General features: G+C 34.9%; 1 protein-coding gene across 1 annotated transcript; it reads right to left on the reverse strand.

The window, feature by feature from the left end:
- Positions 1-13371: 13371 nt before the first annotated feature.
- On the reverse strand, positions 13372-14124 carry LOC148765638 (uncharacterized). The gene is made up of 2 exons (XM_088811876.1): positions 14008-14124; positions 13372-13926 (listed from the first exon to the last, which is right to left on the reverse strand). Exons 1-2 carry the CDS (start codon positions 14122-14124, stop codon positions 13372-13374), a joined length of 672 nt encoding a protein of 223 aa, XP_088668002.1.
- Between the last annotated feature and the right edge of the window lie 1677 nt (positions 14125-15801).

The raw sequence follows: 15801 nt of genomic DNA on the forward strand, positions 1-15801 counted from the left end.
TTTATCAAAATGTACAATAACTTATACCCATAAAGTTTCGCCATATCAAATGACTTGATATATTTATTCAAATGCTTATCTGTCACGGTCTTCAATTTCTTTAAGACCTCAGATTTATGTCGCATAATATGAATATATCTTTATCTCGAGATATCATCAATAAATTAGATGAACTACTCAAAACTATTTTAACTAGGGTATTTGTAGGTCCACATACTATAGAATAAAATAAATCCAAAAATTATTTGATCTTACTTACACTAGGCCCATCAACCGGGCACATGGTTATTTTACTTTCCAAATAAAATTCTTAGACTGGCAGTGCCTTCACTTTTCATGAACCGTAAAGGCCCATTGTAAATCAGTCTCCAAATTTTACTTACAGTAAAATCCAACCTCTTGTAAATATCAAATAATCATGCCATGGATACGAAACGAATATATATATATATACTCTATTGAGGTTAATTAATAGTGTTATTCATTGAATATAATAGTAGTGCAAAAGATTATCAATATATTTATTATCAATCAATGTGTCTAAATAAAATTATTTATTTTCCACAATGACCAAGCCATTATTAAATAAACAAACTATTTATTTTAAACCATCCTATAAAAGAAAAATAAATTTCTTCTATTTGGAAGACACAAAATGATAATCTCTAAATATAAAATCCTACTTTCGATTTGAACATACTTAAATGTTACTACTATTATAGATGTCACGTGAGTGACAAGAAGCCTAATTATTAGCTAGCAATTGAAGGATTGACTGAATATGACTTCTAAAAGTGCCTTATTCGATCTTAGAGGAGAGTAAACTCTATTTGAATTCCCCATAATAATTTCAATAGAAAAGATCCTTTTCTTATTCAATTGAAAATATTAAAATTCAATAGATTTCTTTTGGATTAAGTTGATCTCGGTTTCCCACTGATCTTGGTTTCTAAGAGTTCATGAACTTTCAAAAGACGTATAGTCTTTCGAACATGAAGACTAACCAATAATCCAAATAAATATGCATGTATTCAAGAGGTTTTTAACATGGCTACAAATTAAAACATAGTTCTAAATTTCTCACGTTACTAAGAAATTCACTATTATATTATTTTGTACTTGCCATGGGCTCATCGTAGTGTTTCTATATACTGAACCAAAATTCAGTATATAACACCGAACCAATTAATCGTCCTAAGAAAATAAATGAAGAACTAAATTTTCTTCCAAAAATTCACTTCATTTATTAACTCACGAATTTCCTCAATTAAAATACATATTTAAATTCCTCAATCGAAAGGCAATACTTAATATATTATTATAGGTCGATCAATCCTAGCAAGGTGAGTCTACAAAGTGGATCTAAGAAATATATCATTAATTGCTAGAGAATCAAGCAAATAAACTTAAACTAAGGGCATCCTTAAGAACTCTAGATTGTCACATAATATGGCTCCCTCAAACCAAATTTTGAAATCAACCGACAATCCATCACTATGAGGAACCGGCAGGCTACGGAGTGTAGACAGACTACAAGTTTTCAATAGACAGACATGTAAAACATCTTTAATTTTATTATCATTCCAATTCGGCGGTCTTGGAAAATAAAATTAAATAGTCGGTTACTTTGGTCCAATAAAATATAACAGGGACTTCGGAGTGAAGTATAGTTATAATTATATTTTATTGTTAAGTGTTTAACCATCAAGTCATCTTTAAATCAATTGTTCTATGATATCCGTCGACTCGGAGTGAGACAAACATATCACTACAATTTCTTTAATAATTATCCGTTAGGAGACTTTTCTAGATAAGTTTATAATTAAAAGTGCCCAGAGTGGGTGCGAAATTCGATAAATCTCCTTCCTCACAATTAATTAATCCATCTTAAAGCCTATGATGGAGACCTTAGGATTTATACGTAATAAACTCCCCGATACACTTAATATTTTAAAAACATTTTTCATGAGGGAATCTATGAAAATAATTACAATGCTCAATTTCTAGATTCTCTAATTATATGTCTTTGGACTATCAATTAATTTTAAATTTGATTATTCTATGATATCTATTTTCCACCACATGGAGAAAATAATGTATCACTATAATCAATTCCAAATTATCCATTTAGGAGATTTTTCTAGATAATGTCTATAATTAATTATGCCCGGAGTGGGAGCGAAATTCGATAAATCGTCTTTCTCATAATCAATTATATTATCTAAAATCTATGACGATGTCCAATATAATTAATCATAGAAATACTATGAGCACCTATTGAGTGTGTTCTATTTCTATGTTCTCTAGTTATATATATCAAGGGATCCTATTAATACACAAATTAATCATCCTATATAACAAACATAGAAAACTAAGAATCATGATAAATTTATCATGTTCAACACAATCATCTATGTTATCTAATTATAGGCCATGGTATCACATAAAAACATTTATAACCAAATATAATACACATAGATGAACATGAACATAATAAATTAAATGCAAATTTATGCAAGTCCAAATTTCATGTTGTCCAATTATATGTCATGGGTATCACATAAACAAATTAAGCCCAAATATAATAAACATGAATAATGCATGCAATCATGCTCATAACAAATATAAGCACACATCAACCATAAAATATTAAATAAAACAATTTAATTTTCCGCTATTATGGTTAAGTTGGGACTCCCGGATTTAGACTCCTTAAAGTTAGGAAGTCCAAAAGTCCCCGTAAACTCCAGAATTCTCGAATTCCAGGCTGTCCGGAGCCGCTGCCCGTTGCCCGATGTCGAGACCCCGCGCGATTGATAATTCTGGTGTTGTCCTGGAATTTCCAGCCTTGTTCTGAAATTTATATCTCTATCTGGTGACCTCCTATTCACGATCCGAACTGTCCAATTCTACGGCACGAAGTTAGGAACCTCCAGAACAAAATTAAGCTCGATCCGACGGTCGAATAAGCCGTAATGACAGAAACGGCACAGTCGTGCAGACAATTCCGAGAACAAAATCTGCTCTATTCTATCTATGTAATTTCTATCTAAAACTCCTCTAGAAAAATTACAAAAAATAAAAATATCGTAGGCACACGATATTCCATCAATATCTCGCGATGGAAATTAAAACCGACAAGTAACCACTCACGAGGCAGTGGGATCCATTCACAAAAAAGATAAATAAAATATTCATAACCATAATACCGGATTTTCTATTCTGCAAAACAAAGTCAGAAACAAAACGCTATATGCAACATATGAATTCTCCGTTTCATGCAACTTTGGACAACATGTGAACCTCAAACGAATTAATCAAAGAAGCTCTGATACCAATTGTTGGGATGTGAAGCCCAGGATTCAATGAAAATTCGCAAGAGGTTCTAGATTAGCCGGTTTTAATTTTATTAACATGCTTTGATTAGATTCGTTTAAAGCGGAATAAATCTAATCTAGCAACTTACAGTTTTCACGAGCAGATCCGTCAAGCCTTCTACCTTCGTAAAGGTAGCTGTCCAGAAATTTCCAGTCCTCTTCCTTCACCGATATCTCCGCGACCGTTGAACCGGTCGAGAAACCCTTCAGACGGATTGTAGATCTAAGGGTTAGTAAGCTACTATATGAATTTCGAGCCAATCGGACAAACGGTTGATTTATGGTGAATTTCTTCGCAGGACTGCTCAGAAAATTCGGGATTTATAGTTTGCTCTAAAAACCTATAATCTTCTATTGTATATCCCGGATTAATAATTCTTCTACAAGGGTGGACTTGTACTTGAAGAAATCTAAACCTATAATCGAGAATTTAGAGAGAAAAGAAGAAGAGAAAAAATATTTCTCTCCAACGTGAAATAGGCGTCTAGGAGTTATTTTCTCTCATCAACCTAATCTCCATTATATATAGCACAAGGAATTAGAGTCACACATAGAGAGGATTACATGGGAACAAATCCCACTCCTTCTATAACTCTATATAGTCGAAAATTGCAGTCCATTGGGGACTTAATTTTCGGCTATATTAATTCCAATATATAATATTAGTTGAACTTTATTTTCTCGATTAATTAGAAAATCCATTGGGCTACAATAGGGACTAAAGGAGAAAATATAAATCGGGCAATTAATAATTAATTAAATCCAAACTCTTAAAAGAATTGATTTAATTAATCATTAAATAATTATTTATTTTCCACTACCAAATAATTATTGAACTCCCGTTTATATTCTCAAATATTTCATTCGAGCTCCGGTCGATCATTACTTAGATTCTCCCCACATTAAGAAATCTTATAACCACCAAATAATTTATTCACTGCTAAATAAATTAAATGGTTTTTTTTCATGAGTCTTACCCGCTTAACTTATTTGAGAGTGCCGGATACGAAATTCACCTGGCCAGGGCTTGGCATAAACAAATCTTTTAAACTACTCAAGGGTTATTATCAATCCCATATTTCAGAGATGTGGATTCCTTTCGATAATTAATTTCCACCTATTAATTCTTAATGTCTCTACCCAACGCACCGGGGGCCATTTGACTCAATATAGGAATCTCTCCCATTGTGACATCAAAGTAGAGATCATCAATTAAATATGTACGTTAATTATCTAGGGATTAGGAGAGTAAGTAATTTACTGTCAACTAGAAATAATACAGTTTCATTTTGAACAGTGATGAAACAATTATTTCACTTTGTCCGGTTCAACACATGTCGGGTGTGCTAGCACAATAAGTCAAAACAATAACTACAAAAGTTATTCTCTGTTTACCGTGATCAAGACCAATCACTTAAATATTGTGCTACAATCTTTTACAAATGGTAAGTCCATTTCCATCTAGATTGTGAACATTTATCTTTATATTCTAAACGAACTTTCGAAATGATCTTTCTGTGCGCCGTAGCACACCATCTCGAATACTATTAGAATATTAGACTTATGCTTTTAATTAATTGACAAACAATCAATTAAATGCATTGAATACCTTAGTGCAGATTCTCATATAATGATAATAAATTATTTTATTAATTCAATAATAAAATTATGAAGCTAAAAGCGAGACTTTTAGTCTACTATCCTAACAGCTTCCACGTTCCCATCTTGCTCCATGAGATATCTCCAAGTCGCTACCAACTAAAAAAAATAATAATAATATTTTACACCAGAAAGAGAGGAAATAAACATAAAATCTTGATTTAAAATAGACAAGTACTCACCCGGCATATGTCCCCACCAGCCAACTCCAACATGTGAGAAGGGCCCTTACCAGACATCCGAGCATGGTCGTACTCCTGAACGAATCCCTCGGTACTCAACATCGGCAAATCATGGTCCGACACATCCCAATACGACTCCTTCCCTTCAAGATTCACGCCAAAGGTAAACAACTGTTTCCCTGCCCCTCCATGGAAAGCATACGTCCCCTCAGGGTCTACCCGTGGACGCTTTGGCACAGCCACATACTCAATATCTACCCTCTTTCCCTTGCCACGGTCTCTCGTAAGTGTACGCTCCTCCACTTCACCAGCATAGCTACGGTCGTCTTCGATCACTCGAGGAGTCTCTACATGGATCGTCTCACGAGAAAAACCACCCGAAGAATCTCCCAACGTAGAGGGAACCTTCTTCGCTGCCTTCTTCGACGTCCCATTCGCCTTAGCTCGAAGTGCCGCAAAGGTGATACTCCCATCTACAAAGGAAAACAACCACATAAGAGACCTGAGATAAATACAATAAAAAAAAATAAATAAATAAATAAAAAAACCAAGTCAACACGACAAAATGATATATGGTGCTGACCATCCGGTATCAACACCTCGGATCAAACTCCACATCACACAGCCAAGACTCTTCAATCCTCGTCGCCATATTCGCAGTAATCTTGAAACTCTCGCACGTAGGCTTCCAAACGTCGAAAGTGGGAGGCCTCACATAAAAGAACTGGGATTTCCATTTCCCCAAAGATAACTTCACACTCTTCAAAAATTGATATGGAACACGAGGATGAACGCAAAAGAACGGCAGCTTAGTGGGCCGATGCAATGTAAATAGTGCCTTAAACAAACTCACAGTGGCAGGCAGACCTACTCGAGACACTCTATGGTAAAACGCCTCGAACATCAGAACCGCAGTCGTGGTTAGCTGACTATACCTAATCTTAAATTCCTCGCAAATCTTCATCAAGGTCGGATGCGGAGTAATTTGAGATGTACACATCACGTACGCCAAGAAAATAGTATGAAACCCATCGGGAGGGGAATACAAATGGTCGCCCTTCTGAGGCAACACCAACTCGATATTTCTTGGCGCCCCAACTAGTCGACGAATTGACTGCAAATGCTCTTCCGTCAGCACACTATCAAAATCGAGAAAGTTCAAATGGATAGGCTTAATCTTCTTTTGCCTCCTCGTATCAATCTCAACATCACCCAACAGAATATCATCTTCCTCCTCCACTTCCACAATCGGATCAATTTCGCTATTTAGCTCAACATTTTCACTCGACAAACGCGATTGATTAGACTCATCGCTATCACTCCCAAAATCCACGACTTGACGCCTATAACGACGTCTACTAGAACCAACTTCATCAATAGTGGAGCAAACATTAACACTCGGTCTTACCTCATCACTCCAAGAATCAATAATTTCTCGCCACCCAAGACCCCTCCCATGTAAAGATCAACCCCACCGAAGCGCTCATCATTATCCCTCGACGAGCAACGAAAACGAGCCCCAGACGCGCTGCCACGCGCCTGATCCACGCTCCCGGACGCGCCATCAGGCGCGGAAGCACCCCGACTCCCAGACGCGCGCGCACGCGCCGAAAAAGGCATTCCAGACGCGCGCGCACGCGCGGCCACGTGTGCCCCGCCCAACAACGCGCTCGCGTGCTCCCCTGATCCTTCCTCAGACGCGCGCGCGCACGTCCATCCCTCACCCAATCAGCCGCGCGCGTGCCACCTCTTCGACTACCAGCCGACGCGCACGTCGCAAACCCTCCAGCCCTAGCAGACGCACGCGCGTCCCTCGGCCACCGTGCCCGACGCGCGCGCGCCACCAGCTTCCTCGGGCTACGCACCCTCACAAACCCTAGAGTTGGAGGCTGCTCGGTCCAAGCCAACTGTTCTAGCCAGCCGTCGCCCCCACTAAACTCCACCTCTCTCCCTTCGATTCGTGCACCTCCTGACGCAGATCGGATTTTAACACCGGATACCACAAGTTTCCCGCGTTCCATACTCACCGTACCAAAAGTTTTCTCGCCCCCTTCAACCGGATCTCGAAGTTTAATTCGCAAAGATTTCGACTTACCCGGGTTCGACATGATAAATATTTTTCTCCGAAAAAACAATCAAGAAACAAAAAATTCCTACCCTACCACAAAATTTTTTTAGAGAAGCAAGAGCACAGAAGAAGACCCAAAGTTAAAAATACTTACCCATATTTATTACGCAGGAGTTGAAGTTTAATTCTTTCTACCGCAAAAGGAGTCTATTTATCTGGCCCTAGTATATTATTTAAAACCCTTAAATATATACCTCGCTGCCAAATAAATACGATTATCCCTTATTTAATCAAAGAGATCAATTCAACGCCAACGGAAACTATTCAAGCCACGACACAATTAACTCTCGACACGAGCCGGATTCCCCTAAACATGTCTCCCATCTCGAATCGAGAGTTGGGGGGCTTAATGATATACCTAATTGGGCCGACCCGATAGGCCCCAATTTATCTAATAATTAGGCCTAATACACGAAAGCCCAATCACCTACAATTGGGCCCACTACACGAAAGCCCAAGCACCTTCAAAGTAAGGCTTGGGCCCAACAAAGTAAGCTCAACCCAATCAACGACATATAAATAGATGTTTTACTCATTTGTTAAGGTAAGTCCTATTATTCACCAACAATCTAGAGTTTTATTCTCTCTACTATCTCTACGATCCGTACATCTGACTTGAGCGTCGGAGGGGTTTCTGCCGGATCAACCCCCGGCTTAGTTCACGTGTGCTCATTTCGCAGGGACCTCAGGATCATCAAGTTGTCAAGCTGCTGATCCGCTTTGCTCTCCCAACTCGTTTTCTACACTACCCAAAATAAAACAAAGATTTAAGTCTTTTTGACTTAATCGGGATTCAGTTTCGTGTATCTATTTTATCTAACCATACATGAAAGATTTTACGCAGTTCAAAACCCAATCAAAATTGTCCATGGCTATCTGATTTCCTCATAACAATAGTTTTTTGGGTTAGCTAAATACACTTTCCACCCGTGAAGAAGTATACCCTACGTAACACTTACCCCTTAAAGTATCATTTGTAACACTTACCCCCTCAACATGAAATATTTTATATTTTAAAATTAAAACATAATAAACATAACAATCTAATAATTATTGGATCATAAAAATTGAAAAGCAACTAAAATTAAATTATCGAAAATATATATTGTATAATAATGAATGAAAATATATTTTAAGAAATTAATGAACTAAAATAAATTTAAATACTTAAGATTACTAATTTACTATTATTTATGTATTGAATTCTTAAAATTTATCGATATGAATATATTCGATTAATTGTTCCAATAACAATTAGATGTTATTTATTAAATATGTACCCAACAGTACAAGATAATATTTTTAAATTTTAAAATATTGCATTTTTCAACATATATTTTTAGTTGTACAATTTAATTATTCATTTGGTTATTATTTGAAATAATAAAATTAAATTTTAAGGTATTAGGATTTAAAATACAAATTACATTGAACTTGGGGGAAAGTGTTACAAATAATACTTTAGGCGTAAGTGTTACTGATGACATACTAAACTGTATTTAACCCTAGTTTTTTTTTTTCAATACACTACTCATTAACAGTACTCATTTATGAAAAAAAAGTTCCGATGATTTTTTGTCATTTAATTTAATTTAGAAAAACTATTATTTATAAAAAAAAAATTAGAAAATTGTTCTTTTAAATTTCATTTTGAATCCTTTTATTCGCGAGGAGCTTCAAACCAAGCATAAATTTCATAATCAATCTCAAACGAATCAAATCATCTATTCTACTTTCATTTATACTTTTCCAAACTGAGAAAAATCAAGCAGAAAAAAACTAATTAACTATCGCCAACACAAAAGAAAAATATATGTGCATTTCAGCGTCCAAAATAGGCAGAGTTGCATCAGTGAAGTTTATTTTCTAGTTCGTCTTTAATAAATTGAGCAACATAATTCAATTCCACTGAAGTAGAATCCGACAAGATTCACAAGATAAAATTAAGGGTAAATTACAGCCACCCTTCTGCGGTAAGAGCAACTCCAATGGGAGAATTAAATGGAGTATCAAATGATAAAACTTCCATTTTAATTCTCAAAACTTAAAATATTCCACTCCAGTGGAGGCATAAATTTGATGGTTAGTTTGATACTCAACCTCCTGGAGGTGCAAAATGGATCTCAGAAAATGAAATATCAAAATCGTAACCACCCAATCAACCTATCATGAGTTGACACGTGTTATTTAAAAATATAATTATTCATATATTTAAATTTTGATAATCTAATTGATGTCTATGGTTGGAGTAAAAAACTTTTAAATGGGTATCAAAACCCTCTTGTCGTTTTGGTGATTACAACCGCAGTGTCAAATTCAACACAATCTTCTAGATTCCGTAGAATGTTCGCTAGTGTGTGCGCATTTTATGCACAATAGCAGTTTGTACTCAACCACAATCTTGTGAAATATTAAAGTTATTTTTTGTTTTCTTTACAGTAGGGTTTTCAAGAATTTTCTAGATTAGAATTAAACTTTATTTTATTGTTAAAATTCCAAGGTCATTAATTAAGGTAATTAATTAGGATGCTAGAGCCTTCTATAAAGTTGTATATATTAGTGTGTTATCCAGCTTTTATAATCAATCGAGAAATAGAAAAGAACTTTCAAGGAACGGAGCCCTTTTCTTTGAGGCGCTAGAGAAGTGAGATTTTTAGAGCTAGATAAGACATAAGGGGAAAGGGAAGGTAGGTCAGATTCTCGAGTGGGGAAAGAAGAGGCAAAGCTCCGTATCCAAACTCGAAAGTGGGAATCTTGTTCCATTTAAGGAGGTTCAATCCCGTCCAACGGAACCATTTGCGAGGTTTGATTCTTAAACCGGATCGAGCGGGTGCCTAAGCTTGAGTCATGATCATTACAACAGTTAACAGTTGTTGAAAATGCTTATTTCATGATAAAACAACAACAAAAATTCTATAAAAAAAAAAAAACAAATCAAGAACCTATATGTATTAGCATCAGTACAAGTTAAACTGCACTGTCTCGAAAACAAATGTCTTAGTTGAGGTGTTATTTTTCCTATATTTTCCTACACTACACATGGATATATGATCCTACTGAATTTTGAGAGCAACAATATTGTGTACTACTAGTTTTCATTATGGTCCTTGACTTCTCGGCACGATGATGGACATAAATTTTACAAACGTAAACTTACTCTTAGATGCGCATGTATGGTGAAAAATAAGGCTTTGTGAAATTCTTGATTTCTTGCTCATAAGAATTTCGATTTCTTCTTTTTTCTTCTTTTCTTTTGTCGGGACAATCTCCAGGGAGGGAGAAACGAAGAGAATAAGTCTATCTCAATAATCATATATCAATTCTTCTATTCTCTTGTGATTTTTTTTTTTTGGACGGTCTTCAGTGAGGGAGAAGATGACGAAAGAAACGATGTTGCTCCTCGAAGGTAACGCCTGATGATAAAGGAGGGTCAAAAAAATTTTAATGATGGATGCGAAGAACATGGTCTTAACGATGAAGAAGAAGAAGAAAGAGAGTAAAAAGATGAAAAAATAAAGAACGAAAAAGAAAAAAAAATGATAGATCGATGATTAGGGTTTCCAATTATGGAAGAAGATAGAAGAAAAGTAATTTAGACGTTTGATTTTGTCTTTCATTTAATCTGATTTCAAGTTTTTTTTTTAATTTGTAATTAACTTTTAAGGGGGTGTTTGCAAATGCTTCTGTAAAATCAGAAGTTGGTGATTATGAGTTAAGCTCTAAAAAATCACTTATTTGCAAAAGTTGTGGGTGTTTGCAAAACAACTATAAAATCAACTTTAAGCAGTTAATTTAAAAGTTGTAGTGTTTGCAAACAAACTTAAAATTTCAACTTATTATTTATAAAATGTCCTAAATACCCTGATAAATACACAAATAAATATATAAATTAATGCATTTATAATCAATTTTCTGTTATTTTTTTCAACGGAAGAATATATATATATATATATATATATATATATATATATATATATATATATATATATATATATATATATATATATATATATATATATATATATATATATATATATATATATCATGAATTCTCCTAAGTTCTTATTTTAGATTTTCTATATGACTATGGATTACTACCAAATAGTTTATAATTGTTGGGGAATATTTTAGTTTATATATTCAAATACAATAGCCTGAAATCTGAACAATAAGAAAATAAAAACATAACTACACCTAACCACTAATGAATATGTAATCCAATTCTAGAACATGCAATAGAAGTACAAATATCGTCTCTAACTTTGTCCATTCCACCATCATGAACGTCCAAATTTGGTCCATGAAAATTGGCATTAGATCGAGGAATGCTTCTGTTCTTTGGCAAATAGTTTGGGTCATTGTCATATTGTAAGAAATCCTCATATAGTGCGTCGACTTTACGAATAAAATTATGGATTGTCATTGTAGCCGGGACAAGCGCAACTTGGTCTTTCCAATGAATATTGACGGGCACATCTTTTATCGTATAAAATCTTCCTTTCCAGCACCCAAATGTTCGTTCGATTGTACTTCTTAATGACGAGTGCAAATGATTGAACACTTCATACTGATTAGTATATGCAATAGCTCGTTGAAAATCTGGAAGATGATACTTCTCACCTTTGAATGGTGCAAGAAATCATGATATATTTGGATAACCGGCATCAACCAAATAGTACTTACCTATCACAAATATTAGAAGACTCATATATAATGAATGCACTACACAGATAAGCTAAAATGTATAAAAAAATATGAGCTTGAAAATAATCAAACCAGGAGGTGGCATTGGAATTTTTTTTTCCGGATTTCTGATAGTGTCATAAAATATTCGCGTGTCATGCGCACTTCCCTCCCAACCTGGCAATACGTACGTGAAACACATATCAAAGTCACATACGACCATAATATTTTGAGTGGGAGTTCTTTTTCTTCCAATAAAAGGAGTTTGTTGCTCCTTCTGAAGCGCCGCCTTAATGTGGGTTCCGTCAATTGCTCCAATACAATCCTTAATAAAATGAATATCAGTTGCTTAGAAAAAAAGAACACGAACAAGATTTACTTAAAACGTTATTTCAAAAAACATTACCTTAAAGTGAGGATAAAATCTCTTGTTAGTTCGAATGTACTTATGAGTGACAGAGTTATCTGTGAATGGAATAACCCTGTCGATGGACATCAATGTACATGCTTTTAGGTACCTATGAAATGATTTACTTATTGTAAATCCAGATCTTTGCAACATTTCTTGACACTGTCTATTTCCACATCTTGGACCCACTAGCATAAGGAATGTAGCAACCTGTTCCTCAACTGCAATTCCTCTCATTGGTACAAGACCATATTCATCAACTAATAACTTACAAAGTAGAAAGAAAGTCTCTATTCTCATTCTTAAGTTTTCCTTACAACGTCGAGGATTTCCATTAAAAATAGACAACAAAGCAGCCCATCCGCTATACTCTCTATTGTGACACGGAGTTTTATGTAAATAGTTTTGATAGTAAGATACGACCGCGATACATATTGAATTTAGAACATGAGCTCCGCTTTTGTTAGATGTTGATATAACACTTTTTGTTTCTTCATCACTGCTTAAAGAATCTAAATCATGGCTACCTGATGATTTAGAAAGAGAATCCATGTTTGAGTTTGAGTCGTCATCAGTATCATCCATTCTGTCAATAACAAGAGAAAGTACTTAGAAAAACAAATTCAACTGCCATGAGATTTAATAAATAAATCGTAAAAAATCTTAACAAACCAAATAGGATAAACATCCAAAGTAGTTCAATTCTTAACAAACAGCAACAAACCAAACAAACAAGAAAGTAGATTAGAAAAAAATAACATCCAATTCTAGAGTATTAAATCAAATGTTCTCATTCATCTAGATAATGCATGGTCATTTTCATGAGAACCATGAACTAATGTAGTTGAAGTAGTACGGCATATAATGTCCCGTTCCATTTGTTCCTCAAACCACTTCAAGCGGATCTCATCTTTTTTTATGGTAAAAAACAACTCACGAATAGCTGGCTTGCTTTAAGAAAATGCGAGTCGCATACATCCACAGAAGACCACCTTCATCAATTCCGGGCATATTCTCCAATATCTCGAGACATTCTTGTATGCTGTATTGACGCCTTGTATCACCATTAAGGCGAGATGAGTCATATTCCATTGCATCAACCATTCTTTCCAGACACTTTGAGATCTTGTCAGCATTAGAGACCTTCTTAGTTTTCTTTTTACGGATACGATTAAGAAATTCAGTGCTTTTTCTCATCGGACTAGTTGGTGGTGCTTCTCTTGGCACTTTAGTCGATATTTCGGTTGTTTCATCAGTAGGTGTAGGTGTATATATTGGAGGCTCGGACTGCGGATATCCACTTTCGAGATCCTCGAATGGTTCACCTTGAGATTCTTGTTCTCTTTCCTCTTGGATGTGGGGTGGCAATATACCAGAGCTTGGAGTCCATGAACTTGTTCCAGTTGCAATCACATCCGAGAATAACATCTCTTGCTCATATAGACACAAAGGACCCCTCTCTCGAAATTTGGTTGCGAGTGGATTTGCCTGAAATTCAAACCAAACATTTTAAAATACTACTTTAATAAAATAAAGAAACTAAACACATTTCTTTAAAATTCAAGCTACATGTATCTTCTTATGCCACCACTCTGGAGTTGCATCAAATGTGCCTTTTATTTGATTCCAGCCTAATCCCGACTCACCATGTAAAATAGCTTTGCACTGACCCCATTCCTTTTTCATTATATCCCATTTGTTCTTAAGTTGGATTCTTGTGTAGTTGCGGTTTGTAGCAGAAGAGAATTTTTGAACGAGGTTATCCCATCTGATTTTATTAAAGTGGCTACCAGGACGATATACCGCTGTGGTTTCTTGGACACACAGCCTAATGAATACCTCTGTGGTTTTGTTATCCCAATTAGCCTTGACCGAGTCAGAGTTTTTACCAACACGAACTCTGTGGCTAGTGACATTGATCGGATGCGAGTCTTCGTCGTTATACGATGAAAGTTCTCAGAAACAGTAGGTGAGATGTTAAAATAATTAAATGAAGAACCCATAGACACACACTGTGTTGTGCTGATACAAAAAAATCAAAGATTAACATTAAAGAATGATTATAATCAAATAGACCATAATTTGGATAAACTAATATTGATGTGTAGATTACAGATAAGCAAATTACATTTTTTTCCCTAAAAGCCCTTTCATACAGACTCCCATAGCTAAACACAAAGATTGCAACATATTGCGTAAGTACATGAAAAAAAATATATGCAAAACCCATGTTAGAATACACGAGGACAAATGTTTCAAATTAAAACAATCTCAAATATATATTCAAAACACAAAGTTAGTGAAACAAGATTTTAGCCATATTCTTACAGAAATCGGAAAGCCCAAAATCATATAAGCCAAATTGCTACATATATTTGAGGAAAAGCACAGGTGCGTAATTCAAAAATATATAGATTTAATGTTATTAATCCTTAAACTACAACACGGAAAAAAAAAAAAAGATGAAGGTTCATACCTATTGTGATTGTGACGGTGAATTTCTTGCTGAAACAGAGTGGACGTGAAGGTGGAAGTGGAGGTGTTTTATGTGACAGGGTTTTGACGTGAATACCGGGTAATGTTGGGTAAACGTGGGGATTAATTAAATTAATTAAAAGGGTAAAAATGAATTAGGTGGTGTTTGCAAAAGCTTTTTGAAAGTGATTATGAGCTTTTTTTTTTCTCATAATCTGTTTTCACGTGTTTGCAAAATCAACTTAATTTTGCTTTTGCTTCTCTTAAAATAATCTGCTTTAAACTATTTTTTTAAAAAGACCTCTAACCCTGCTTTTTCTATTTAAGTTATTTTCCGGAATATTTGCAAACACCCCCAACTTTTACAAATAAGCACTTAAAACTAACTTAACTCACAATCACTAACTTCTGCTTTTAAATAATCATTTGCAAACATCACCTTAAAATATTTAAAACAACTTATTTTTATTTACACAAATGCCATCAACCGAAAAAGTTGGGTCAAGCCTGCTTTTGAGATTATAACTTAAAATAGCTTATTTTTAGAGAAGCAAAAGTAGAAGTTTGTGTCACAAACACCAAAAAATAGATTATGAGGCAAGAAGAGCTCATAAGCTGTTTGCAAAAGCATTTGCAAACACCCCTTAAATCATTAATTTTATAATTAAGTATAACTTTAATTAAAAGGGTTTTTACGTAATTTTACTAGTAACCTAGGGTTCGTACTTTTTTTAATTGGGTACGTACTAATCCTACGTGGTGCATTTTCATTGGTTGATCATAGTCAAAGAAGTACAATCCTCTTGGACCCTAGATAGCCCCATTATAATAAGGGTTAGAGGCAATGTTTTTAAAACCGGACCGGACATCGAACCGGACAGCTAACTG

This window comes from Erythranthe guttata, chromosome 13 (assembly GCF_056151865.1).
Source record: "Erythranthe guttata isolate IM_541 chromosome 13, IM_541, whole genome shotgun sequence".
NCBI classification, from domain to species: Eukaryota; Viridiplantae; Streptophyta; class Magnoliopsida; order Lamiales; family Phrymaceae; genus Erythranthe; species Erythranthe guttata.